Source organism: Thunnus maccoyii, chromosome 13 (assembly GCF_910596095.1).
Source record: "Thunnus maccoyii chromosome 13, fThuMac1.1, whole genome shotgun sequence".
Lineage (NCBI taxonomy): Eukaryota > Metazoa > Chordata > Actinopteri > Scombriformes > Scombridae > Thunnus > Thunnus maccoyii.
The window spans coordinates 25,401,954-25,429,507 of record NC_056545.1 but is presented as its reverse complement, the minus strand read 5'-3'; the positions used below and the strand labels follow the sequence as shown (position 1 = coordinate 25,429,507).

The following is a 27,554-nucleotide window of genomic DNA, read 5'->3' as shown; positions in this document are numbered from 1 at the left end:
TACATATCCTCATAATCCTTTCATATTATTATAGTTATTATCATTTAGAATGTCCTTGCTCTGTCTCTTTAATAACATTAAAAACTCCCCTCATTGAAAACACCATTTTTTTCACATTTCCTTTAACTTCCACTGTGTGGCCTCCAGAAATGGCTTCACATCATCTGGCAGGGCGGGTTGCTGAGCAGAAAGTCTGTCCTTGAAGCAGAGGACTCGTGTTCAAATCATGTCCCCTCTGGTCCTGAGCCAGACGCAGAATTCCTACTAGATGATCTTGACATACTAGTTGCATCCTTGGCAGACCTTTATCTTTTATTAGTGGCTGTTTCTCTTCCATGTATCTGGAGATTTCTTTCCTACCCGTAGTCATCTGCTCCTGTATTAGTACTATGGCCATGTTAACATGTTGGGAGGCCTTGGGGCAAAAAAATGTTTTGAAGGTTGTCTATTGACCTGCTGAAACACCTCATGCCTTCTATGTATTTAACTCGTTCACCTCCATATTCCCATTAAGTGCAGTGCACATGGCAGACTATACATAACAGATAGACCAGACCTCTACCTGGTATTTCTCAGTTTGAGGAAATTTAACAATAGAATATTTAGAAACAATATTTAGAAATATACACAGTGTGAGCAACACATTTGTTTGAGGTCTTACAGCTAGGTTTTAAAACAGGGTGTAAAGATTAAATTATGATGCAAGACTTTTCTTAGTTAATATACTTTGTTGTTTCAAATTCAGTGTCAGTAGTTTGTTGCAAAAGCAAAACACCAGCAGGCAGCTCTGAGGATCTGCAAAGCAGTCGCTTTGGACTAGAACCATAATATGGTTCTAATATGGTAGGATCCATTAAAGGCACTCTGGCTTTTAACCACAAATAAAAGCAATAACTGCAACTTCCTAGCACCTGCAGGGTGAGAACTACTGGTAAGCCAGTGACCTCTAGTGGTCCCGTATGTCATTTCACTCTTCAATAAATGGCCTTTGAATTTTTCTTTTCAACCAGGTTTCCAGCTTGTAGACAGCTGGAGTAATGGGGTTTTTACTTGGGATGTTAAGTAAAACAAACCCAGGTTAATGAGCTAATTAATACTTGTCATATGAAGTCTATGAGATTAAAAGAAGAAATAAGATCAGCTATCTGGAAAACTTTGAATAAAACCCTGCATTACAGTCCATACATTCTGGGTTTTACTAAATGTAAAAAGAAAAACAAAGGAGGCACATCTAACCTTTATCCTATTCTTGTCAAAGCACTTAAGCCATGTAAGCTGGATGCAGTCACACCAGCTGACTTCATGAATTACAAGGAGTACTTTGCAAATATATGTAGAATATTATGTTGCTTGTTAATTGTGAAGGAGAGCATTAAATTAGTCAACATGGAATTATAAATGCTTGGATGTATAAATGTCTAAGCCATTGTAATAACTACTGCTACTTTGAAAACCGTCAGCTCTGACAGTGTTCACATTATATAAATGTACTAAAAAAAAAAGAAAAAAAAAAAAAAGGAACAAACACCATAAATTTAAATCTCATCTTTTATTGGGTTTGGTCATCACGTAAATCAAGTAAAAACATGGAATCATTTATTGACCGCCCCTCAGACGCAGGACAAGGTGGAGGGTGGACTCCTTCTGGATATTGTAGTCGGAGAGGGTGCGGCCATCTTCCAGCTGCTTGCCAGCAAAGATCAGCCTCTGCTGGTCAGGGGGAATGCCTTCCTTGTCCTGGATCTTGGCCTTCACGTTCTCAATGGTGTCACTGGGCTCGACCTCCAGGGTGATGGTCTTGCCAGTGAGGGTCTTGACAAAGATCTGCATGCCGCCCCTCAGACGCAGGACAAGATGGAGGGTGGACTCCTTCTGGATATTGTAGTCGGAGAGGGTGCGGCCATCTTCCAGCTGCTTGCCAGCAAAGATCAGCCTCTGCTGGTCAGGGGGAATGCCTTCCTTGTCCTGGATCTTGGCCTTGACATTCTCAATGGTGTCACTGGGCTCAACCTCCAGGGTGATGGTCTTGCCAGTAAGGGTCTTGACAAAGATCTGCATGCCACCCCTGAGACGCAGGACAAGATGGAGGGTGGACTCCTTCTGGATGTTGTAGTCGGAGAGGGTGCGGCCATCTTCCAGCTGTTTGCCGGCAAAGATCAGCCTCTGCTGGTCAGGGGGAATGCCTTCCTTGTCCTGGATCTTGGCCTTGACATTCTCAATGGTGTCGCTGGGCTCAACCTCAAGGGTGATGGTCTTGCCAGTGAGGGTCTTCACAAAGATCTGCATGTTTGCACCTATGAAAAATGAAAGATCCACGTTACAAATACATTTTCATGTAACAAGGCCTACAGCAAAAATGACTTTGTATGCCTGACAGATACACCAAGGTGTCAAAAACATTTCACCAGCCTACTATGAAACAATGCCTAGCACATTCTTAATACAATATCTTACATTTCAAAATTTGGTCCTTATTGAAGGACTTCCTTCTGTCAACATTTTTAAAATCACTTGATACATACAGTATCTTTATATACCACCGCCATTGTTCGGTTATTTAGTAACCATTTTATTTTCCTATGAGCGATTATACAGCTAAATCCTACTGTACACCCATGAACATACTGGTAGGAAGTCGGTGTTTCGAGCACCAGCGCCATTTTAAAATAAGCCATTGTTGTTTGCCTTCGTTTTGTTCAGCTAACGTCATCCGCTAATGGACGATACAGCTAGAAATGTTGTACCATTGTTACCAGTTAACTGTTACCTTGCTTTAGCACATGTCTTTCACATTACGGTTGTTTTCAAGGTGACATAAAATATTATTCGTGAAAAAGGTTAACTACATTAGCGTTATTAATTTAACCTAGCAACGTAATATGATGTTGTGGTTGCTAGCTAGCCTTCACAGCTGTTACCTAGCTACTCAAAGGGGACAAAGGCGACAGCAGGTAAAGTCTATGAAAGCTACAAACCGGTGTCAAAACAGAAATAAATAAAATGGAATATTACTTGTTGAAAAAAAAAACAGCTGTACTTACAATTTGCTTCAGCGTCAGGTCCAGCTTCCCCTTACAAACACCTCCCTCTGACTGCAGTTGCCAAGGGGACGGGGTAATTTATACTACACACGTCATCGAGCGATATCCATCCGCAAGTGAAAATAGTTCCCGGTTCTTTCGTATATACAATAGATAAAAACCATAGACTGTATATAAAGTATCTTTATATTCAGTCCATGGTTAAAACATTGAGTTTAGTTGACTTAATGTGGGTACATTTAGCTCTGTCATACACATGAAACTACACGAACAATAATACAGTTTGCTTACAAATGAACTGTGGAATTACTTGGCGGAAGAAAAACCCTTTGACAGTTAATGTAAGCAAACAATGGAAAACGTAAAGCAACTGATAGTACCCAAGTGGTAACTTATTAATTCCCACTGCAATATAAATATAAAACTAGTTAGACTCGTTACAATTATTGGTCCTTCAACAAACATTCTTTAACATAGCCCGAGGGATACTCGCCTCACTAATTGCATTGTGAGGCGCTTCACAATACAATTGTTTAGGGTACTAAAGTGCACAAAGAAATGAATTGACACGTGACTGGTATGAGTCATTAAGACAATCACGTGTCATGCAGTTAAGACAATCATGGCACAATACATGAGTAGATCATTAGTCTGCTAACAAATGGAGAAGTTTTTTATTAACAATTTGCTATCAACTGTTGTGACATTTATCTTCTCCTTCTAGCTGTATCAACCAGGTAGCCCATAAATAATGTTACATTATCATACTAAATGATATAATGATATGGACTAATATATCTATGAGTAACAAAACCAAGTATGTAATTTGACTGTTTAATGATAAAAATGCTAGTAAAGGTCAGACTGTGTATGCCTGATTTATACAGTGTTAAAAAGCTATTTTAGTGTAACTGTCTAAACAGGTCAAGGGGCTGATACTGTTTCGACAACACTAAAGCAGGCAATCACCCACAGATTATAAAACAGGCCCACATAATAAATATACTAAATAAATGTTGCATTGCCTTTTTGCTGTCAAATACAGCTTTTCTGTGAAAATGAATATGTATGAAGCAGGTTGTTGTCTGAATTTAGTAAGTGGCACATTTCATGTATTTGTTATTTATTTTCCTCTTCCTGACACACAAACTGAGAGCAGATTGTCAAATCAGCAGCACTATGAGATAAATGCCTGTGGCAGGATAAACAGCTGACACCTGATTATCCAGATAACAGTGTTGAGCCAGTTTAGGTTTGGATTAGATGGTAAATGCCACAGCACAATCCTTGTGCAATTCATAATCCACACTGCGTTCCTCACCAGAGACTGCAGCATCATCCCTAACCTCTTTCTGTTCAAGTACAACATAGCTAAAGTTCTTCATGCTGGAGTGCCAAATTGTACCTGAATTGTCACTATATGCACAAAAGTTTAGATTTCACCTCAATCATTTATTAGACTGCACATTGAAAAGTATATAGTATATGCTTAAATTTTCTGCTCCTGGTTCTTGCTGATATTTTGACGTCTTCCTGAACTTAAACACACAATGTGTTTTTAATCCGTCACATGTACAAATCATCCAGCTTCAACATTGTAAGAGACATTTGGGCTCCGTTCTACCTGCTATCCTCCAGCACATAAAACAGTATGTTTGTGCTGAAATCTGATATGAACATGCTGTACCTTCTATCCCTCAGTAAAACAAACACATTCATCATTTTCTCTCCTGGAACACAAACACACTTTGTCAACTGTTCCAGCTTAGGATAAAAAACTGCATAGTTAAGCACATTTTCTTCTTGACTTATGCTGAAAACAATTAACATCTTACTGAAAGAGTGTGTTTGTTCTGCACAATTTGCATGTGCCAAGACTAAACCTTTGACGATGTCACCAAATAGCAGTGTGCCTTCCATCTGTCAATTGAAATCAAACTTGTTCCCAGTTGTACCAACACTCTCCTACCAGTTATAGAGCACATCTTACATCTTTTCACTACATTTTAGTAAACTTCATTATTTGACTTTAGACCCTCTGAGGGACCCATGTTGGTCCTTGAACTCAATTTTTGGACCCATTTTGAGATCACTACCTCTGGTTTGTTTGTCCCCCCGCCCTCCCCTCATCATTCCTCTATGTAACACACTCGATGCTCAACAATAGATGGCGCCACATCTTCATTAATAAGAATTCCTTCAACCCCTTCATGTGTTCTGAGGACTCAGAAGCTGATCTTACGCTCTTCAGTTTCACAGTTGACCATGTTGTTGAAAGATTTCAGTAGATCTATGCCGGGTGTACACAGGGCAGACAGACCACCTCTGAGAACTCGGCATTTAGACAAAACAGTAATGTGATTTAATGCAGCTATAGGCTAGTGGTAGGATATACAAAGGGGGTCCAAGTAAACTAATTGCTTCTGCTCACAATTTAATTCACTGAGCAGATATAAGATTTCTTTATTGTCATTTCTTAATTCTCACATACATTGAAATGAAATTCCAAAAACAGTACACTTGCACAAGATTACTAAAAACATATTTAGCAAATATGTTAAGAAAGTTTCAGAAACATAAAGGAATTATATAAATACACACAAGTACACCAAAGTATAAAATCCTTAAGATAGCAGCAAAGGTAAACCTGAGGTAGTGCAGTGAGTTTGCAGAAAGATATTTTACTGTTGTGAAAGCGACTGATGCAGGATGGAGATATTGCACTTAAAGTCCACTATGTGGTGTAAAGTGAGGGATGGGGTAGTTGCAGGTGCCAATGTCCATGTCCTGCAAACTCAGCTTCTCCACCAGCTGTTGTGGTCTGATGGTGTTGAACGCATGGGTGGCATAGGCGTCCTTGTTTTCCAGGTGGGTTAGAGCGAGTTGGAGTGTGGTGGATATTGCATCTTCAGTGGACCAGTTGGCCCGGTATGTGAACTGAAAGGGGTCCAGGTTTGCAGGAAGGTGGGCCTTGATGTTCCGCATGACAAGTCGCTCATCACTATGGGATTCAGGACCACAGGGCAGAGGTCATTCATGCAGGATGTGTTTGACTTCTTGGGCACTGTTATGTTTGTGGCACTCTTGAGGCAGGTGGACATCACTGTGCAAGAGCCTGATAATACTTTTAATTTACATCTTCTTAATCTACATGTCTAGAGAATACAGACATAGCTGTAGCATACATACCACATAAAAACCTGCTGGCTTTGGGTTGCATCTTAATAAATATGCAGGTTTTTATTATTGACTTGTGGGTACTTTACTTGACATGGAAAGTCCTTGGGTAATAATATTGGCACTTATGACTAGTTAAAATACTGGTTTTATTACAATTCTACACACTATGCTTCTAACATATACCTTATGACTGAAGCCAGATGTTTTTTATGATAGAAACCACTGCATGGGCCTGCGGAAATGTACAGAGGCAATAGTGTGAGCAGAAAGATCATTCATCAGTAGTTTTAAAGTTTTCTTCAGCAGATTGTAATTTGCCTTGGAAGCCACTAGATGTCACCAGACTCCAGCTTGCCAACACTAAGGTTAACATATAATCATCAATTTGTAGCCCTATGTGATGCAGTTTTTAGGGCATTATTTGCATGTAACCTCTCTCCAAATTAATTATTTTTATACTTAAGTAGACCTGTCATAAAAGTTGGCTGAAAATGTCCCCAAAATACCACTTTTCAAATCTTCCACAGATATTAATATGAAACTGATGTACGGTATTACCAGAATTAAACATTTGTATTGGCCCTGGATGGGGAACCCCTCCCCAAAACTCCAGGTCTTCAGTAACATAATGTAAGGCATTAGTGTGTGTAATGAAATAAACTTGAGCTAGTAAACCTCAACTTATATTTTTTCCCTGATTGTCATATAAGTTTTCATTAACCAAGTTGTTATGTCTTGTTTGCTTTAGCCTATATTTGAATAAACACACACATAGCTACATGAATACCCCAAGAGGTTTATGAGAATTACTGCTTATATATATATATATATATATATATATATATATATATATATATATATCAAAATATAAATAACAGTTCACCACACCATTAGTAGGAAAAAAACAGCTGGGGCTCACTTGTCCCCACTGCATTCAGATCTTTTACCATTTCTTGTTAATACTGTGGACATTAAAAATATCCATATTTTTTTTAATCATCATCATCATTCACCTGATCACTGGAAGAACAGAACCAAGAAACACCACAAGTTAAGTTTAATCCTTTATTAAGTGAGGAGCATTGAACTTTTGGTCACGTAAAAGGCAAACACCTTTGTCATGTAACAACTTTGTAATACAGCCATGTAGATCATGTTAAACATAGCACATTAACTGGAGACATAGATTTAAGAACACGGAATCATGATTCACTTTTACTGCCCACCCCTCAGACGCAGGACAAGATGGAGGGTAGACTCCTTCTGGATGTTGTAGTCGGAGAGGGTGCGGCCATCTTCCAGCTGCTTGCCAGCGAAGATCAACCTCTGCTGGTCAGGGGGAATGCCTTCCTTGTCCTGGATCTTGGCCTTCACGTTCTCAATGGTGTCACTGGGCTCAACCTCCAGGGTGATGGTCTTACCAGTAAGGGTCTTGACAAAGATCTGCATGCCACCCCTCAGACGCAGGACAAGATGGAGGGTGGACTCCTTCTGGATGTTGTAGTCGGAGAGGGTGCGGCCATCTTCCAGCTGCTTGCCGGCAAAGATCAACCTCTGCTGGTCAGGGGGAATGCCTTCCTTGTCCTGGATCTTGGCCTTCACGTTCTCAATGGTGTCACTGGGCTCAACCTCCAGGGTGATGGTCTTACCAGTAAGGGTCTTGACAAAGATCTGCATGCCACCCCTCAGACGCAGGACAAGATGGAGGGTGGACTCCTTCTGGATATTGTAGTCGGAGAGGGTGCGGCCATCTTCCAGCTGCTTGCCGGCAAAGATCAGCCTCTGCTGGTCAGGGGGAATGCCTTCCTTGTCCTGGATCTTGGCCTTGACATTCTCAATGGTGTCGCTGGGCTCGACCTCAAGGGTGATGGTCTTGCCAGTGAGGGTCTTGACAAAGATCTGCATGCCACCCCTGAGACGCAGGACAAGGTGGAGGGTGGACTCCTTCTGGATGTTGTAGTCGGAGAGGGTGCGGCCATCTTCCAGCTGTTTGCCGGCAAAGATCAACCTCTGCTGGTCAGGGGGAATGCCTTCCTTGTCCTGGATCTTGGCCTTCACGTTCTCAATAGTGTCGCTGGGCTCGACCTCAAGGGTGATGGTCTTGCCAGTGAGGGTCTTGACAAAGATCTGCATGCCACCCCTGAGACGCAGGACAAGGTGGAGGGTGGACTCCTTCTGGATGTTGTAGTCGGAGAGGGTGCGGCCATCTTCCAGCTGCTTGCCGGCAAAGATCAACCTCTGCTGGTCAGGGGGAATGCCTTCCTTGTCCTGGATCTTGGCCTTCACGTTCTCAATGGTGTCGCTGGGCTCGACCTCAAGGGTGATGGTCTTGCCGGTGAGGGTCTTCACAAAGATCTGCATACCACCCCTCAGACGCAGGACAAGGTGGAGGGTGGACTCCTTCTGGATGTTGTAGTCGGAGAGGGTGCGGCCATCTTCCAGCTGCTTGCCAGCAAAGATCAACCTCTGCTGGTCAGGGGGAATGCCTTCCTTGTCCTGGATCTTGGCCTTGACATTCTCAATGGTGTCGCTGGGCTCAACCTCAAGGGTGATGGTCTTGCCGGTGAGGGTCTTCACAAAGATTTGCATGCCACCCCTCAGACGCAGGACAAGATGGAGGGTGGATTCCTTCTGGATGTTGTAGTCAGAAAGGGTGCGGCCATCTTCCAGCTGCTTGCCGGCAAAGATCAACCTCTGCTGGTCAGGGGGAATGCCTTCCTTGTCCTGGATCTTGGCCTTCACGTTCTCAATAGTGTCGCTGGGCTCAACCTCAAGGGTGATGGTCTTGCCAGTGAGGGTTTTCACAAAGATCTGCATGTTTGCACCTATGAGGAATTCAGATACATCATATAAGAGTTTAAAATAACACCAAAAACGTTATATTTACCCATATGCTTTTATTTATAACTATTCCCTTAAATTGGGTAATAATGAATTAGCGTTTGAATGAAAACAAAAAACCCCTTGATTACCGTTTATAAGACATGGATAACATGACGACTTTACCTATAAATGGAAGCTGAAATTACATTATCTTCACTAAAGCTAGATAACTTATTAATATATAGAGTGATTATGCAGCGGTGAATCAAGACAACAGCTGTCGGCAGCTGAGCAGCCATTCCAGGTCGAGCGCCATTTTGAGATCATATTGACCTCCCTTTTGTTCGGCTAATGGACGACACTGGAAATGTCGAGTCACTGCTGAAGCTAACATCAGCTAACCTTACAGTGTCGTCGACGACGATGAGGAACCGATTGACAATACAGGTCGTGACCAACCCATATAAAATTAAAACGAATGTAGCTAAAATACTTAGATTTATGTCAAATGTATCGTTAATTTAAGGCAGATATCTAGGACTGTTAATGCCAGATAACGTTACCATCCTTTGAAGTGAAGCTGTAAAATCATGGCGCTAGTCGCCAAACAAGATATTAGAACATCCAGTTCATCGACTTTTCAAACGTATAATAGTCACAAAACTTTAAAAAGGGGGAAGGTGTACTTACAGTCGAGAAACGCAGTAAATTATCTGTTATTTGTGTCTCGAGTCGTCTTCTGGTCGACTTCTGCTGAAGATCTATACTGCAGTACAGACAAACACTGTATTATATACCGGAGTCCGCATACGTCATCTTACCATATTCATCCGCAGTTGAAACTAGTTCCCACCGCTCCGTAACGCACTATCAATATACAGGAATTATTTTTTACTGCATTTTTTCATTCGATAATTACACATTTACCCATAAACGTCAACGTTTAGTCAAAATTAGAGTGCTTGAAAAACGACACTTTGACATATACTGAGCGGCGGAGTGATATATCTCTCTACACTACGGCTCTGGCTCCAGAATTTGCTAGAACCTCCACAGCAACAAGAACCTTCCCCGAGCTTCTGATTGGATGGTGCAGTTGTTTGTTTGACCAGTGATTGGTTGCTGTGTAACAGTAAGTAATGTTTGATGACTAAGTTATGCTTATGACTGGGGGATAATAACACCTTTTCAAGCATTACACGATACCTAAATATACAAAAATCTTGAATAGGCTATTAGTGTAGTCTATGTATCATACACTGTCCTGTATTCCTTTTTTCGAGAATATCATATTTATTGCATTAATATGAACTCCTCAATTCTAAATGAATATTCATTTATGTGAAGATATGTGCAGACAGGAATTCTGTAACAGATGGAAACGTGCTTGGTGGACATGTGCTACCAGCTGCTGTGACAGCAGGGCAAAGTATTTTAAGCTAAGAGGAAGATAACACTGCTGGCCTCTTTTATCCACCTTGTTTCATTTACTTGCAATTAAACAGGCCTTATTACACAGACCATGTATTTATAGACAACCTGAATACCACTGAAAAACATGTCATTTGATAAGCAGAATTTGCTGATACTGGCTATCTGGCAGGCCTACAATATGAGTCACGATTAAAGACTGTATGGCCATGACCTTAATACTGAAACTGAAACAATGTTTGGGACTGACCAGACCATATTTAGTAGGCCTAAGGATATACTGTTACTTATTTAGCCACCCTCAAGTGTTCTGCTAGACTAGGGTAGCTAAATTCATTTTAATAGTTCATCCATGTTTCACTTTAAGGTTGTTTCAATCTATTTTCACTGAAAATATGGACATATGTTCAAACGATAGAGTAAGCTGTGACTTAGATATTTGTCGTTATTCTGATCATCTTGATGAACATACTCTACAGAGAGATCAAGTCATCACCACCACTTCAAAAGCCTTGAAATATGATTATTTCTTCCCACATAGACATATTGTTACAGCTCTCTGGTTCAAGCTGAATGACTTCAATAGTTTATAGTTTGAAAAGTAATACCAGTTTCAGATTTTCATCTTTCCTCCTTATTCACCACTTCAGTAATTTATCCTGAAGCAGAATGGTAAGCTTTTTTTTTTTTTTTGGCTGGAGTCACAAGATCTTGTTTCCATGAACATAAGACACTAACTATGCCTGGCATGATGTGAACGCCCAGGTGATACTGGAAAACTCCCTCAAATTAAGTACTGCTCAGGGACAGCAGGGCTCCTCTGTAAAGTCAGTCAGACAAGGCTTTTCAGTTGGTACAGAGAGTTTTTGAGTTATGTTCCCGGAGTGAATAAATGAGCCAGCTGAGTAAACATACTGAGCATCTGAGATTTAGGTCAGTGGTCTTCACAGTGGATGGTAGTGAAAAGTACTGATTTCTGTCTAACTTCATTACTGGTAACTTCAAGTAGTGACCAGTGATTTGACCCCCCACTTTTATTCCCATCATCATTGCAGACAGCTGTTGGACTGCAAACTAAATAAAATCAAAGAGCAAAAGCTCACATAGGTGTCTGCAGCCTACTGGGTTTTCTATTTACGGATCATAGCCATGATACAGCTTGGTGAGTCCTAATTTATGTATTTGGGTCAAAACATTATCCCCCTCCTGCACTCTGTCATATGACACCAAACTCGTGATGCACCACACCAGTGCTTTCCAACACAGAGCTGAGCTTCTGGCTGAACTGGTTCAACCTATGAGGAATGTGTTTGTGCAAGTCTGCTGTACTTTGCCCAGCCCCTTGCTTGGAATAATTATGGTCTGTCTCAAAGTGTTCCAGGAAAAACAATCTTTTAAGCAGAAAATAGGCCTAGCCCAGTGCTATGGAAGCTCACACTATTATCACATGAAATGAAAAATGCGCATGACTCCGAACAACAAACGTGACGGTGGGACTTTCTTAGAGGTACCTACATTTGAATATAATTGGCTGAATCAATGAACACGTCGATACATGTGAATGGGTCAAAGGTGTAACTAGCTGTGAGGCTTTTAATGTAAATGTGACTCTTATCAGTGATGGACTTTGATCGGGGTCATTGTGTTTTCTTTGGAAGGTTGGTTGTAAGTGTTTTGGGTGGGACGTCCAGTTCCACGTCAACACTTTCCACAACAAACACGTCACACAGGTTTTACCAGAACTTTCTGAAAGAGTTTTGAGTAAATAACATTCCTGTTCTTTTTCTTATCAGCATCAAAATGACAGAAAAGAAAGGCTTACAACCCCAGAATACTCAAATATGAGGAAGATATACATTTATCATGACGGTTTGTTTTTTTTTACCTACAGAATGGATCTTGTGAAACATACCGGTGGCTGCCACTGTGGGGCTGTTAGATTTGAAGTCTGGAGTTCCCCGGATCTCTATGTTTTCCATTGCAAGTACGGATATTAAATTCAATCATTGTAATTCAAGATGTTTCATCATCTTCAATAATAAATGTTTGTATTACAAAGGAAACAAGATTGTCAAAGACATTATTTTAAATCTAAATGAATTGGTAGATGTCTGCCAAAAAAATGTAATTCTGGCAAAGAAACTACATTTTTAAGTTTGGGCATTCATCCAAACACGTTAAAAGATATTTAAAACAATGTTTTGTACACTTTTTTTTTTTTAGCAAAGCAATATAAACTGATTTACATCTTTTCTCCAGCTGTAGCATTTGCACAAAGAAACAAAACAATCATTTCATTGTTCCAAAACAACACTTCACACTCCTGCAGGTAGGAAGCCCTGCTTCTGGCAAAAATATTTTATATAACTGATCCTAAAAATCCTGAGAGCATTTTAAATGAATAATGTTTCTTTGTTCCCTTCTCTTTTTTTCTCCAGGGGTCAGATAATCTTACCACATACACGTTTAACAGTCACGTTGCAAGACACACCTTCTGTAAAACCTGTGGGGTTCAAAGTTTCTACACTCCACGCTCCAACCCTGACGGCCACGGTACGACCTCTAACTGCTGGCACAAGACAGTCACACCACTCTCATGGGTTGTAAATGTATTTTATCATCCTGCTGCGTTCGCTCCAAACTCGTTCTGTTGTGTTTACTGCAAACTAACCAACCACCTTTGCTCTTTAATGCCCTACAGGAAACGACTCTTGAAACACAATACTCTGCACAATTGAACTTGTAAAACCAAGTTGTCATCAGAATGTGCTGGAGAGAAAGGGCTGCTGTGCATATACATATCAATGATCTGTCCCTTGTTGTCTCCTCTCCAGGTGTTGCTCCACACTGTTTGGATCCAGGTACTGTGCGAAGTGTCACAGTAGAGAAGTTTTGTGGGGAGAAGTGGGAAGAAAGCATGCAAGCTCACCAGACCATCAGAGACATGTCTAAACCTGCAGCGGACGTACAGCTGAGAGAAACAAAATAACACCACTGATATAAGAATCAAACTTTTATTTCAATCAGCAGTATATCAGAAATATTGTACAGTATTTTCAACAATCTTTGCAATAATAAAATCAAGAGAAAATAAACATAAACCTTGGTCACATTCAAATTCCTGTATACAGTGTTATGACTGAAAACAATGAAGAGGTCTCTATAATAGAAAGACATCAGAAGTTACTAATATTGTCAAGTATTATTTAAAATTGTTGTATCATCATAATGGAAAGTGCTTTAGATATTCAGGCAACTTTAGCCAAAAAAGGTATCAAAGAAGTCTTTATTTACTGTGCGCAAAACAGCTTATCAGATTTGTAAACGGCTACTAAATTCACTTCCACTATTGTATTCGGGTAGCTAGACAATCAGTGCTTCTGGATGAGACAAACTTTTAGTAAATCTTCAGGTTCTTTGGTCCCTGTGGGATCACTTGGAACGTGTTCACGTACATGTACCGTGAGAAGGCGACGTACAGGTAACGAAACCACAGGAGTTGAGTGCGATGACAAAGCATGGCAGCCTGGCGAAGAAAAGAGGGTTGTTTGAGAGATTATATAACTTGTAACGTGGTTTGTGGGATCTCAGTTAACAGCCGATAATGGTCAAAATCTATGTCTTAGTGTAGATGTATTTCTCTATATAATATTAGCTTGAGTCCAAGACGAGACACAATTTTAAACCTCAACACCTCACTTTACTGTAGTGTCTCTTAACTGAATCTCTACTTCTTTTGCTGCTTCAGCTCACGTATCTACCCTTGTTTCAATGTGCTAAAAACACGTGCATCTTCTATTAGCGGACAGCGTTATTTTGTGCCAACAAACTGTCTATTTCAAGGCTTACTTTGGCTTGCTTGTAGCCCTTGGAGCCAATAATACAGCAGAGACATGAGGGCAGCAGCCAGCTGAGAGGAAGCTCCAGGAGGGAGATGTATTTCCTGAGGAGGCCAACAGTCACCAAGGAGAGCAAACAGCAGTCTGGGAGAGCAGACAGAGACCCAGTTAGTGGTTAACGTTGACTACAGCAGCAGACAGTTAACTAGGACATTCCCTAAGCCACACACTCAGGCTGTTCTTCCTGTGTGAACATACGCTGCTACTATAGGGGAGTTGACATATAACATACAAAAACAAAGAAAAACTGGATAACCCGATAAAAAAAAACCCCAGAACATTATATTACCAAGCACAGACTTTCATTTTACTGAAATTTTGTACAAACACTTGCAGCAGGAGTTTGCGGGGCACAAGGGACTTAAAGCTGCTGGTAATGAGCAGGGAGTCTTGCTGTACAGCCAGGTGAAGAGGCTTTACAATTACATTGAGCCTAATTCTCTCCAAACTCCTCTAGAGGCTGCAGACCAGTCAAACAGGTGAGGTGTAAACGCCTCGTCACTCTGTGGTAATAAATAACCTGTGAGCAAGACGAATGACACCCCTGCTGTTTTTTTAGATTACTCACTGAAGGCTAAAGAGGCCGAGGCAGGCCGAGTCATGTTGTCCTAAATAAAGAGTGTGTTTGCTGTGACCTTGGTACTGAGATGATAATGTCTTTCCTGCTATCCCACAGCCCTGTGCGTGCTTTTAGATCTCATATATGATTAACTACATGGGCCTGTGTCGCTTGTTTCTTATCATTCTGCCTATTCAAACTTTAATGTGGGTGTGCTCTGTGGACCTGCATGTTTACCCAGCCAGCAAAGTAATGAGTCTCTGTTCCAACATGTTGCCACTTCTCTGTCCTACTTTTCCTTTCATATCCTGTTTTAAAAAAAAAAAACTCCACATGGGCGTCATCGTGAGACATGACCTTTCAAAAGCAACACAAAGTAAGATTTCAGTCATTCTGAACAGTTTCTAGGATGACATTTAGGGATTCATTTGCATAAATTTTGATTATGCCTGGACAGTAAAGATGCCAGCAAAGAAAAGAAGGAAAGGTACATTAATTTTTTAATCTGGCAGCAAAAGACGGTATGGAACAACGGACATTTGGAATGACAACATATGTAGTTTGAGGGCAACAACACAGCTGAAAGCAAAACAATAGTATTGCAAATGGTGTTTCAAATACCCAGCTGGCCTCCTGCTGCCACCAGCAGACCAAAATGTATAGAGACAGAAGACTCATGCAGCCCTTTTGAACAGAAGAGGGCGCTGCACATTAACAAAATACCTCGTCTCAGCCAGTATTAACCAGTACTTTCCAAGGTTCTCAGTGTGGAAAATGCAGACTGGAAGAGAGGTGGTGCTTCTCATGTGAGGAAGTCATTTCTGTCTTGTCTGATTTTGAAGCAGTTTGTATCTTTAATTTAAAATGCTACCTAAAGATGAATAATTAATAAGGCCTGTGTTCAGTGGGTGGACTCACTGTCATCATCCCTCACATGTGGATACAGTCAAACCAGCATAACCAGTTATCTGCTGTTGATCACTTGACTTTTTACTGGAGCAGAATTCCTTTCTCAAAAATTTTTGAGGAAGGAATTTTATAGACAACTTTTCTGAGTCACCTGTAAATCCACAAAGACCTGTGATACTGTAGACACATAAAAATATAAACAGAAAGTTTTCTTTGTGTCAAACCTACCGTTGGGTACCTGCCCAGTGGAAGCGAGGTGCCTGCAAGTGGAGAAAGGAACAATGTTACCCACTGAAAACGTCACAAATGCAAACATTGTTATTTAAGAGATGATACAGCCTACTGACAGGTTTTCTGTTGGGAACTTCGACAAAAAAATGGCCAGTGTTATATTTCGAATTCCCAGTATCTGTTAAAAGTGTTTTGGTTTCATTGATAACAACACAAATGGGTAAGAAGTCAGTGACTGTAAGCTTATGCAGTACTGCAGCCAAGTTCTTTGGGGTCCAGTTGTACTGTGAGCTTTTTTTCAGTGAAGCAACAACATCATTTTCCATTTCATATTCTTCTCTCACTACAGCAATTCATCTTTAAGTCTTGGTGGTAGCAAAGTCAAGTTTTCCTCCAAACGAGCATTTCTGTACACAATAGCTGTTAACGATGACAAAAAAAATAAACCCAAAAGCAAACCCTTGATATTTAGAGAACTGTGAAACCAGTACACAGCCCCTCTGGCTTCAGCTTAATGGGAATCATGGGATGTGATGTGAAGAGCTTGTATCTTATCAACAGATGAGGCCCACAGATTGACAGAGAGCCATATAGGCTCAGCAAGGGGAAAAAATCATGACTAACACGTCAGACATTGAAGGCATCGGTGCAATATGGGAACAGCAACGTAAACTTCGCTGTGCAAAACTGCAAAGCACTTTTTTTTTTTTTTTTTTTTTTTAAAACCAAAAGTCTGATGCAACTTGCTTGGTCTGCCTCTCCAAACCAGAGCTTCCCTCCCACCTCACCACTTCAGGGACAGGATTTACTGCTGCTCTCTGGGGACTGTGTTTGGATGACCTCTCAGCTATATGTAACAGACCAATTCTGAAAAACATGGTGTGTGTGTGCGCCTTTATGGGGAAACATTTTGGAGAGATGGATGTTGATGTAAGTCTTAAGTGTTTTGCATGTTCTTGGAGGGAGTTTTATGATGCGCAAGTGGTGGTGTTTTTTAAAAAAAAATCTGTTTTTTTGATGCCAAAGCCTTAAAATGCAGTCTGTACCTGACAGCTTTATAGATGGCTATGTGATTGGCATGGCTGCTCACTCCTCTTCCATCGAAGGTCAGCACCTGAAACAAAATATCTCACTGTGTGGGTGAAAAGCCAGAATCTGGGTATCTAAAAGTGAGCGAAGGCAAAAACAGAGAGAGATTTTTCTTGGGTTAGTGGAAGGGTTTCTGTGTCTGACTGTGGAGCTGCTTGGCAGCTGACAACTGATATTTAAAAGCCTTTTTCTGTGTGCATGCTTGCACACCAGAGGAAGCAAGAGAAAAAAAAAAAAAAAAAAATCAGGTCAAAGGGAAAGAAAAACTGCTTGACTAAAGACTTGGCATTTGCTATGCTAAGGCGTATTTTACCATGACTATGCCTTTGCAATCAAGCATAAATTTAATCCCCCAAACACCATATATTATAAGGAACTTGTGAACTATGAGTCTGTCGTTCTGGCTTATATACAGAAGAGCAAAGTCTAGTGAAGTCTGAGAAGGACCAAAGAAACAATATTATTCTGTTTAAGAGCAGGAAAATGAACTACTGTCCACTTCTAGTTGTTGTTATGTCTGTGCATTTTTCCAGCTTATATTTGTTAGAGGATGTTTATGCGTGACTGACATGATTCTCTAGTGTACTTTTTGCTAGTGAGCCTGACAGGATGGGAGGAGACGGCGTATTTGTTTGTCATCTTTGATAACAAAGAGAGATCAGCAAATATAGGACAGAAGTAGTGAGCTCACTTCTCAATCATCTTCTGTAAAGATGTGTGGGTTTTAATAGCTATACTACTACTATTCACTTTTTTTTAAACCTTGTTGAGATAGACCAGATAAAAGAAATCTTTAAATTTGCAACATTCCCATTAGCTAATAGCGCGGAACTTGTACTGGGGCTGATAAGAATCTCTCTGTAAACACAGAAATTGAATCCGATCCATCCTTTCTACTGCAGCAGAAGGCCATTTCCCCTGGTTTTTAGGGAGGCTCAAAATACAGTCTGGGTTTGAACAAAAAGAAAAGGCGGCTGACAGGATTATTACACAGACCGCAGTGAAACTGGGATAATGAGTTAGGAAACTGTGGTGCCAAAACATATGGTAAACGCAAAACAAAACAATACACAGATTTCTTACACACAATGACAAGGAAATTGTGTGTTAACGTCAAACAGGAAATGACAGAAAAGCCACTGCTTTGAAAAGCACAGAGCAGAGCGTACCATGTTGAAAGAATGAGCTCTTATGTGTTTCACAATTAAAGAGGAGACCAAGGAGACGCTCCATTCTGCTTTGGGATCGTCTGGAAGTTTTCTGGAAGGGAAAGAAAGGGACACTGGTTATCTACCCAGTTACAGCACTATTACAGCAGTGTTCTTGCAGAGATACAGGAGTGCATCGTGACCTCACTGGGTCTGAAATCATACAATACAACATAAACCTGTCGGACGTTTCTTAAGAGTAGCAGTCTTATTCTTTTCCCATCAGAAGATATCTGTGCAGCGGGGCTTTAACCGAGCATTTGCAAAAGGGCGCGGGAGTGCTGGGAAGTCCAGAGGTTAAGGGTGGAGACAACATGGAGCGTACATCAAACATTCCTAGTCCAATATCTTGGCCATCGAATCCATTTTTGGCAAGAATTAAAGATAATTTTCCCCTGTCAGTTTATAAAATAAAGCCTTGCTTTCTATGGTTGTTCAACTTTCACCCTTAACTCAAGAGAAACCCTCCCGCTGGGCCAGTTCACACAGTTCACATAACTAAAACAAAGTGCTGAGTGTTTCATTTCAAGTGCAGCAAATCTAGTTTTCTCACCAGCTATCATTACTCTGCTTTATGTTGATCAAAAACACAACCAACAAGGGAGACTGACATCACTGGAGCAAATGGACACACACAACCCCTGCTGAACGACAGTTTGAAGTAAACAGTTGGGGTGTTGGGCTGACAAGATAAGGAGAAAGATCAATGGCGTGACGTGTTGTTGTACATTTGGATATGGGTGGCGCAAGTGACAGTGTGTGCATGCATACGTATATGTAAGTGCATAAATTGGGGGTTGGTGTGGGGACGTGACAACAGTTGTCCCCCTCCCCTTAGTTGCAAACAATGAGGCAGGACAGTTGAGCTCGTAGAGGGAAGTGATGGATTATGGCCACAAATCTATTGGCTGCCAGTGATGTGAGGGTCAGGCTTTGGTGTAAGGGGTGGGGTGTCGGGGTCGGCTATGTCAAAGAGAGGAGGGGCGGAGGGTCGGGGGTTCAAAGATAGTTTAAAACTGTCTGTCATCGAGTGAATGCACTGCTGTGACACTCTGATACCGGTGACCTACATATCATTAGGGCTGTGTAGGGCTGGGTGATATGGCCAAAAAATAAAATCTTGATTTTATTATCAAATTTTTAACGATACATGATTTTAATCTTCTTGTTTTTCACTAAAACTAACAAAGACCAAGACATGATTCAAATAAGTGTTTTCCTTATTAAAATGAAAAAAAGAATGAGACTGTATCAACAAGTCTGCCTATGTGTGCAATAACAGTTGTTCAAGAATAATAAATAACAGCACTTGTAAGGCTCATTATTGTGCTTTTTTTAAACATATAAATAAATACATGACAGTATATAAGTAATCAGCGAGTGTTTATAGTTTAAGTCATAGTTTAAATTTTACAATTCAGTTGTTTTTTTGCATCATTTTAAAACAAATATGAATGAACTGATTTATCGAGCAGCTCTAGGGTTGTGTGTGTTTTTTGGATCAGGACGGCATGTGAAATTGTATCTTATCTAAACCGATGTTAAATTCAGTATAAATTAATAAACACAAGTCTAATGTCCTCATTTCTGTCTGCTTTAGACTATTAAAGATAAGTTGAGGATTTAGTGAGAATTTGGCCAAAGTGCATGAATATTAACTACCATTATAACACGCTGTGTTCACAGCTTGGCTTCACTGTAGCTCTATCTGTGCTGTTAATGTTACATGATTTTCCCACTGTTACATTTATTCATTTATTATTTTAGACATTTTGCCTTGCCAACCGTAGCTAAGCACAAGCCTACAGGGAAGGAGGGAGGAGGAGGGGGGGGGGGGGGGGGGGGGGATGAACAAAAGATATAAGACACCTGACCTTTCTGAGGCAGGATGCAGGCTGAGTGTCAGCTTCACCATGGCAACGGTGCAAAATGTCCTAAAGTAACCTCCCCAGCTCCCCTTTGTAGCTTTGCATGTGGATGTCTAATTGCTTGCAGGCATCTGTATGCAGTTGCTGAACTTTGGCCCAGTAAGGGGATTCTGTGTGTGTGTGTGAGTGTGAGAGAGAGAGAGAGAGAGAGAGAAAGAGAGAGAGAGAGAGAGAGAGAGAGAGAGAAAGAGAGAGAGAGAGAGAGAGAGAAAGAGAGAGAGGGCTTGTTTAGTCTGGTCACATGGACCACAGGCCTGTGAAACTGCCAGACTTCTGTCCACACAGTCAGATTATATGTCCTGCTGTGAACGGCTGAGATGCCACTACATGCTGACAGTACGCCTGCAGTATCCCAGTGTAATAAGGCAGCTACGACTGCAGTAATAACACCAATAGACACATGTTTCACAATGATTTACTGACATTTATGGTTGCAGGTTTTGCCAGTATTCACTGGTGTTGTGGTAATAAACTGTCATGAAAATAACCATGGAAATAATGCTGTTAGTGTTGTTTTGAAAGTAAGTTGTGCAGAAAAACAGCAATCTAATGTGACAAAATTACAGTTTGCTGCTGGCTGCAAGATTCGGTAAATGGGAAAAGCAACTGTTTGACTATGTGTGGTGACAAATGTATCTAGAATAAAAGCACAGCCAGAGGTCAGTGGCAGGGCTGGAACAACTCACCACTATTTACTGCGTCCTGCCATGTGCTTATAAATCAGCTCGGGCTATTTTTACCGCTGATCAATGTATATTTAAAACCGGTGTGAGGATAGAATGTTACTGCAGCAAATATGGCTTTACTTGCCAGAAACTAGTGGTGAGCTCTGTTTACACATCCCTGCAGACAATTACACCCCTCCAATCAAAAACAAAAGCCTCTCAGTTTGTGATTTACTTCTGAGCAAAGATTTTGAACTAAAGCAAATCTGAAGTATGTTATCACGAACAGGGTTAAAATTATTAAATGCAGAAAGAAATGTGGCAAGTGAGGCTTCAGCTCAGTCTGATGGATAATGTAGTGAAGAAGTGACACGGTTGGATTTGTGCAGTGAGCAGCTATAATCGAGTCCAGGGAGCAGACAGAGGTCAAGCCAGTGCAAGTGGAGAGGCAGCAGAGCGTGCTCAGATCGAGCTTGATCACAAAGGCCCCAACATGCACTGGGGCCCCAGATACTGTCAACACAGCTGTCCTATTCAGTGAGCATTAAAGGAAAAATCCAATTTAGAAACAGAATTCATGTGTTATTCCTGTCATCTTGGAGAACTAGGCTATAGTTGTGAGTGAGCGAGTCTCACCCAGAGCTGTCATCATGAAACATTACCCGCACTGTGTGCTGGACTTTTGTTTGTTGAGACTTAAGCTGGAAAGCAAAAAAAAGTCCAGTAGATTCAGTGCATCACGCTGCCTTGATGAATGAGATTATAGTGAATACACATAGCCAATAGTGCAAAAAAATACAACGTAACAATCATATATTCTGCTAATTAATACTTTCCCTCCTCATTTCTAATTTTAACAGGTTTGAGATTTTTCTCAAAGCTTTTGAGACCCCCTGCATACATGTTTTAAGATGTATATAAAATAGTCTTTTTCAACAAAAAAGGTTCCATTATCTAATTAAAATCCTTAAAATGACATCTTCTCCCTCGTAAACTAATTCCAGAATCTATAAATATGCAAATATTGTTCATTTGAAGTTTAACAGCTGGATACAAGATGTCTCCTACTTCAGTGTAAAGTCTGTTCTCAGTGTTTGTGTCTTGGAGGCTTCAAGATTCCACATTAGTGTAAGTTGCCTCCTGGCCCGCGATTGGCTCCAAAGTAGTTGTGATGTCACAAATCATGCTCGTAGGTACACGCCTTAAACTTTAGGTGAACACAGAGAAACTTCCCGCTTTCAGCAGATGAAAGTGAAAACAGTGAAACTCTGCACACACATCATCCTGCACAGTGAAGCTCAAACATGAAACTGTAAGAAGAAGAAGAAAAAACACATTTTTGAGTGGAGGAGGACTTTAAAAATCTCAAACCTGTGATGGCACTCTAACTGTATGGAGGCAATTATGAAGATGATTTGTATCAGAAATGGTCATATGTATATTCACTGCCAGGATTACATTCATTTCAACAAAGACGGGATTCTAAGTGTCGTTACAAGAACAAATAACTCATTAATATGGATTTTTTGAACACTGCAAAGACAAAGCCTAAGGCTAAATGAAAAGTCCAGCTTTATAGCCAGTGAGAAGTGTCAAGAAGTAAAACACAGCTTGGTAACCAAACTGAAATATTTTGAACGTCTGAAGAGCTCCTCTAAGTTTTGGCCTTTGATAGAATCACATAAAAATCCCAGTTCATGAGCATAGGTGCTCACTGTTTTAGGCTTCAAATGATCTTTGAAAACGTCCCAAAACAATAGAGATTTGTCTGGAAATCAGCACAGGCAGCATATTGCAACTACTGAGCATGAGTTACCCTTACCTCCAGTCATTATCGTCTAACCCCACATCCATCACAACTCTACACGGTGACAGTGTAGTGATTTAGTCTCGACACAACATTCATTTCCCAAACTACTGGAGCTTACAGGGCCATTCTTTCACAGATACAAAAACAGAAAACATTCTTGCTATGTGCATCCAAAATCCAATATTTTATAAAATATCTTCTACAGTTAAGTGGTAGGTTCATAAAGCCAAAGCAGTTAGCAGTGAGAACATATAGGAAATAATAAGGTATGAAATTGAACTTTGCAGTTACTTTAAGACAAAACACTCTGAGATATTTAATGGACCTTGAATAATTTGTCTGGATTTAAATTTTTAATTTCATAACAAATCTACATAACAATACTGTAAAATGACAGCGCTCTAATAGATGACATTGACATGTGGTGAGGAGAAAGATGAAATGTAGTCCTGTTCAGATCAATAGCTTGTAAAAGATTGATGTGGAATTGTTTAGCAATGCAAATGACTTTTGTATAACTCTCTCATGGACGTATACATATCTATTTTGTCCATCCGATTTATCTTAATGAGTGTAGTCAAAATATTAGAAACACCTCTTAGCCTTATCAAGCAGCAGCACAAAGTACAACCTCCAAAATGACCATAAAGTTAGATCAACAACTCTCCTACAGTTTCAACAAAAACTGACCTTGATGAAGGTAGGATTTATTGCAGGCGTGTAAATACTGCGTAAATCAAACTGATAAGTTGCAAAGGCCTTTTGTTTCTATTCAAAAGAGTAGATGGTTACAATTCTACTGGGATTTGTGTGCATTTCTGTGTTAATTAAACCTTGAAACACATCTCTGTCTGTGACATTAAAACACTGCTTCACCATTATGCGTTTGAGATGAAAACATGAAAAATTAACAGGCCGCTAATTGCTCCGCTGCATCTTTTTTCTTTCTTTGTGCACATAACATGGTCAGTAAGAAAAACAAGGAGAGGTCAAATCAAGGATGTACATCTGCACATACTTGGGCAGAGAAGGTTAAGAGAAAAGCCAAAGTGTGGCTAGCCATGTACACACACATACAAAGAGAAAAACAGTTTGGAATGACCTACATTAGCAGTGCTCAGTGCGTTGCCAAAATGTATCCCACAGTCCTTGGCAGTTGGCTTCAGCAGACATGGACAAGAGGAGGAGGGGAGGGCCAGAGGGAGAGAGAGAGCGAGTGTGGTTGAGAGTGAGCAGGGCTGGGGGTTCTCAAAGTGCTGATTAGGTGTGTGTTTTGGGCAAACAACAGAATACAAAGAAAGGGAAAATGGGCTACACTCCAGTTCAGCAGAAGTGCAGACAGCACTGAGATCAAAGTTCAGCTATATTCTGTGTGCACAAGATGATAAAACGGTGAAGTCTGTGTGTATGTGTGTGTTTAAAAAAAAAAAAAAAACAAGACACACACACACTAACAATGTTCTCTAGGGCAGACAACCCGGGCATGTTGCCAGCTTATTACTGTGAGTTCCAGGTTAGTGCCAGAGTTCATGCAGCTCTCCTGGTGAACCAACATGTAGAGACTCACATGTAGGCAGCCGGGAGGTTCTCAGAAACTCAAAACATTTTCAAGAGAAGCTGCAGGGTTGATCCACAAAAAAAAAAAAACCCTCCCCTTTTCAACTTCACCTTTTACCACTACTTTCTCTGTAACTTGACCTTGCCAATAGCCAGAGCCAGCAGACTGAAAGGCTTACAGCTGCATCAACAACAAAACAAAACAGAATATAGAAGAACACAGAAGAAGAGCGAGCTCCACAAGTATTTGGACAACAGTATAGTTTGAGGGTCTGGATCTCAGTTCTGCTCCCTGCTTTGAATGTGACAGCCTCGCTTCAATAACCGTAGTTGTTTCTGTGCATGATTTATGGCGTTTAACGGTGATAAAAAATATTTGAACAAATGAATATTGTACTCTGTAATCATTGTTCATTTTGTGGTCAAACAATTCTTATCGTGTATTTGCTTCAGTAATTCTCTGAGGTACTGTAGTATGCGGTCTTGAAACACAGCTGGAATATGCGACTGTTTTCATTCCACTAATTTTCCTACATAGCTCTGCAAGAATATTGTTGGGGAACCAATGACAATACAAGAAACACTGATGAAAAAAAAAAAGTGGATTGACACTTTTGACACACAAATTTGTTTCCAGCAAATCTGAGCTACATGGCTGAGTGGCTACTGATGATAAATGAGGGACTAAAAAATAATAGTTTCATTTAGTAGTGAAGAGGAAAAAGACGTCACTTGACTACTAGGCAATTTCCTCCCCAGAAATATTGTTAACCAGCCTTGTGATGAGAGACTGCTATGACCTCAAAGTAAACATTACAGGCAGAATTATTCAAATATCATGGTTTGACTACACAGAACTTATTTCACTAAATTACTTTAATTATCATTTGAAAACTTGCTTTGCTTTACATTTTATAGACAGATATACTGTAGAAATATAAATATATACATAGATGTCAGTCTGGGCTTTTAAAGCTTTTTAGGGGGCTGTGTGTCCCACAGGGCAGACCTATCAATGAGGCCTAGTCATTTATTTCCCCTGTGACACAGAGGGGTAATACATCAGGCCAGGCTGGATCAGCTCTGTTGTGAGAATGGAAGGACGGGGTTTGTGGTCGACTCTCTTTTTGTTCTGATAGACTGTGGGTGGTGGGGAGGGGACTGATGGGGTCCAACAGGCAGAAATGTTGAGACCAGACTCCTGAACTGAAGTTTTGTTTTTACATTTAGGTTTAAATCATATGAAGAGTCAGCAATGCACATGTACAGTATAAACATGTAAAACACAAATCTGATTCTTCAACAGCGCAAATTATTACAAGGAAACACAACCTCAGTGTTTTTAACATTAAATGCAGATGTAATTTGTATATTATGTGTAAAATGGCTCCTTACTTGTGGTCTGTTATGGTGACTCTGGAAGCTGGTATCCCCAACACAGCACAGCTGTTGAGAAGTTCTTGCTTACGCTGAGCTCCTTGATTGTAGTAGTTTCCTGTTTAATATTTAAGGGACAAATTAGGCTGTAAATGTATTGTCATAGTGCTTCATTGTTTTGAAATATCATGCTATCTTTAGCTCTGTAATGATGGTCCTCCAGCATCAGCTGATCTGGATCTATGTTAAATTCAGTGCTCTACAGATGTGAAAAGTGTTTAATTATATTCTCTTCAGTATTTAAATGGATATCGAGATGATGCTGGAGTTAATTCTGATTTGGAGTTGAGGGAAAATTAAGGGAAACATAAATAATTATATTTAGTGGCTGATTCTGTTTTTTCACCTCACCACTAACACTTATGAAAGACTGTTAAGCATCGTAGAAAGCTGTTAAAACCCATTTTCATATTTGGGAAACCTTTATTTTGCTCCTTAAGACTGAAAACAGGGTTGTTTTACTGATATTTCTCCATCCAGACCACATTAGATGAGGTCCAGATCAAAAACCACTAAACCTAAACTTGTCAAATCTGGACTAGATTAACAAGGAAACTCCAGAAAGTCATTAAAACACAGTTTCAGATTTGTGAAACCTTTATTTTATTTGTGAAAACAAAAAAGGGGATTTCACTGATATTCTGCCATCCAGACCACATTAGACCAGGTCCAGATAAAAAACCACTATACGATTTAGACTTGTCATATCTTAATAATAATAATCTAGTCCAGATTTGACAGATCTAAGTTTAGTGGTTTTTGATTTGGGCCTGGTCTAATGTGGTCAGGATGGAGAAATATCAGTGAAACCACCCTTTTTTCTGTTTTCATAAGCAAAATAAAGGTTTCACAAATCCGAAAGAGGGTTTAAACAGCGTTTAGGCTTTTTCTACGATGTCTAACACTCTTTAATGAGTGTAAGTGGTGAAAAAACGGGAATCGCCGCTAAATATCATTATTTATGTGTCTTTTAAGTCAGAATCGGAAGTTAACTTCCAGGTCGTAATATTGAGTGGGCTGACAACTCTTACTTTGATTTTACCACACATTCAAAAACTCTTGACCTTAAGAAAACATTGTAACTATTGACAAAGCCACGCCAGTGTTTTAGGAGACATGCTATTTCACTTTCCTTTAAGGGAAATCTTACTTTTATTTTTTGTCACCTATTATGTTAACTCATTTCACTAAAAAACACGTAATAATATTAAGAAACGTTAGCTAGCAGCAAGCCACACGACTAATGATTCACTCTCCATAACTTTATATGAATTTGTTAACGTTATTTGTGGAAACAACACCACCGTACCTTCAGATAAACACAGCAAATGAACACTGGCTTTTAACTCGACCAGCCGTATAATCGTTGGCGCGAAGAACATACATTCATCATCCGGATGCGCAGTTACGATCAGGGCGGTGACGTCAGCGCCGTTTGGCTCTGTGCATGATGAAATGTTCGTTACGCGTTTCAACGACTTCAACAATGTTCGCCGATGTCGATGGAAAATGCATTTTATCCAAATCAGATAGGACAAGAGTATGAAGACAGCCAGGTAAATACTCATTATTTTGACCGTTACCGTAAACACTCCGTGTAAAAACAAAAAGTCTTAAATGCAATTGGTTCCACACGTTTAAAACAACAAAACATGCAGCCCGTTTGATATAACTGACCAGTTCATCAGCAAATGCAATGAGTAAGATAACTAAATCCAAAAAAAGCGATAGCTGCACAATTTTCACCTAATATTAGTGTGTTTTAGTCACTTAAAGTCACTTTCGCT

General features: G+C 40.2%; 3 protein-coding genes across 10 annotated transcripts; 1 reads left to right on the top strand and 2 right to left on the bottom strand.

Moving 5' to 3' along the window:
* Positions 1–1,534: 1,534 nt before the first annotated feature.
* Positions 1,535–9,842, bottom strand: ubb (ubiquitin B). Of its 4 annotated transcripts, none has more exons than XM_042430610.1 (3): positions 9,735–9,842; positions 7,448–9,046; positions 1,535–2,294 (listed from the first exon to the last, which is right to left on the bottom strand). In XM_042430610.1, the coding sequence occupies exons 2-3, from the start codon at positions 9,036–9,038 to the stop codon at positions 1,597–1,599; spliced, it is 2,289 nt and encodes a 762-aa protein (XP_042286544.1). In that variant the 5' UTR covers positions 9,039–9,046; positions 9,735–9,842; the 3' UTR covers positions 1,535–1,596. The 4 variants fall into 4 exon arrangements, with proteins under 4 accessions (XP_042286544.1, XP_042286541.1, XP_042286542.1 ...); XM_042430607.1 differs by having other exon boundaries at positions 1,535–2,097; positions 7,482–9,046; XM_042430608.1 differs by having other exon boundaries at positions 1,535–1,869; positions 7,482–9,046.
* cenpv (centromere protein V) lies at positions 9,053–13,550 on the top strand. Of its 5 annotated transcripts, none has more exons than XM_042430612.1 (6): positions 9,053–9,491; positions 10,080–10,176; positions 12,367–12,459; positions 12,735–12,804; positions 12,914–13,028; positions 13,310–13,550. In XM_042430612.1, the coding sequence occupies exons 3-6, from the start codon at positions 12,368–12,370 to the stop codon at positions 13,462–13,464; spliced, it is 432 nt and encodes a 143-aa protein (XP_042286546.1). In that variant the 5' UTR covers positions 9,053–9,491; positions 10,080–10,176; position 12,367; the 3' UTR covers positions 13,465–13,550. The 5 variants fall into 5 exon arrangements, with proteins under 5 accessions (XP_042286546.1, XP_042286547.1, XP_042286548.1 ...); XM_042430614.1 differs by lacking the exons at positions 9,053–9,491; positions 10,080–10,176 and adding exons at positions 10,815–11,982; positions 12,134–12,236; XM_042430613.1 differs by lacking the exon at positions 10,080–10,176.
* pigl (phosphatidylinositol glycan anchor biosynthesis, class L) lies at positions 13,476–27,375 on the bottom strand. The gene is made up of 7 exons (XM_042430611.1): positions 27,077–27,375; positions 25,726–25,825; positions 18,332–18,422; positions 17,120–17,187; positions 16,071–16,102; positions 14,325–14,458; positions 13,476–14,001 (listed from the first exon to the last, which is right to left on the bottom strand). The coding sequence occupies exons 1-7, from the start codon at positions 27,333–27,335 to the stop codon at positions 13,873–13,875; spliced, it is 813 nt and encodes a 270-aa protein (XP_042286545.1). The 5' UTR covers positions 27,336–27,375; the 3' UTR covers positions 13,476–13,872.
* Between the last annotated feature and the right edge of the window lie 179 nt (positions 27,376–27,554).

What these genes read in the sequence shown, in the direction of transcription:
- ubb (XM_042430610.1), bottom strand. Translation starts at nt 9,038, where the DNA reads ATGCAGATCTTTGTGAAAACCCTCACTGGCAAGACCATCACCCTTGAG. An exon ending in TCTTGTCCTGCGTCTGAGGG is followed by an intron (nt 2,295 to 7,447) that starts GTGGGCAGTAAA and finishes CATTTTTCATAG; the next exon opens with GTGCAAACATGCAGATCTTT.
- cenpv (XM_042430613.1), top strand. Translation starts at nt 12,368, where the DNA reads ATGGATCTTGTGAAACATACCGGTGGCTGCCACTGTGGGGCTGTTAGA. An exon ending in AACACTTCACACTCCTGCAG is followed by an intron (nt 12,805 to 12,913) that starts GTAGGAAGCCCT and finishes TTTTTTCTCCAG; the next exon opens with GGGTCAGATAATCTTACCAC. An exon ending in CTCCAACCCTGACGGCCACG is followed by an intron (nt 13,029 to 13,309) that starts GTACGACCTCTA and finishes TCTCCTCTCCAG; the next exon opens with GTGTTGCTCCACACTGTTTG.
- pigl (XM_042430611.1), bottom strand. Translation starts at nt 27,335, where the DNA reads ATGAGTATTTACCTGGCTGTCTTCATACTCTTGTCCTATCTGATTTGG. An exon ending in GTCACCATAACAGACCACAA is followed by an intron (nt 18,423 to 25,725) that starts GTAAGGAGCCAT and finishes TTTCCCTTCCAG; the next exon opens with AAAACTTCCAGACGATCCCA. An exon ending in GAGCTCATTCTTTCAACATG is followed by an intron (nt 17,188 to 18,331) that starts GTACGCTCTGCT and finishes ATTTTGTTTCAG; the next exon opens with GTGCTGACCTTCGATGGAAG.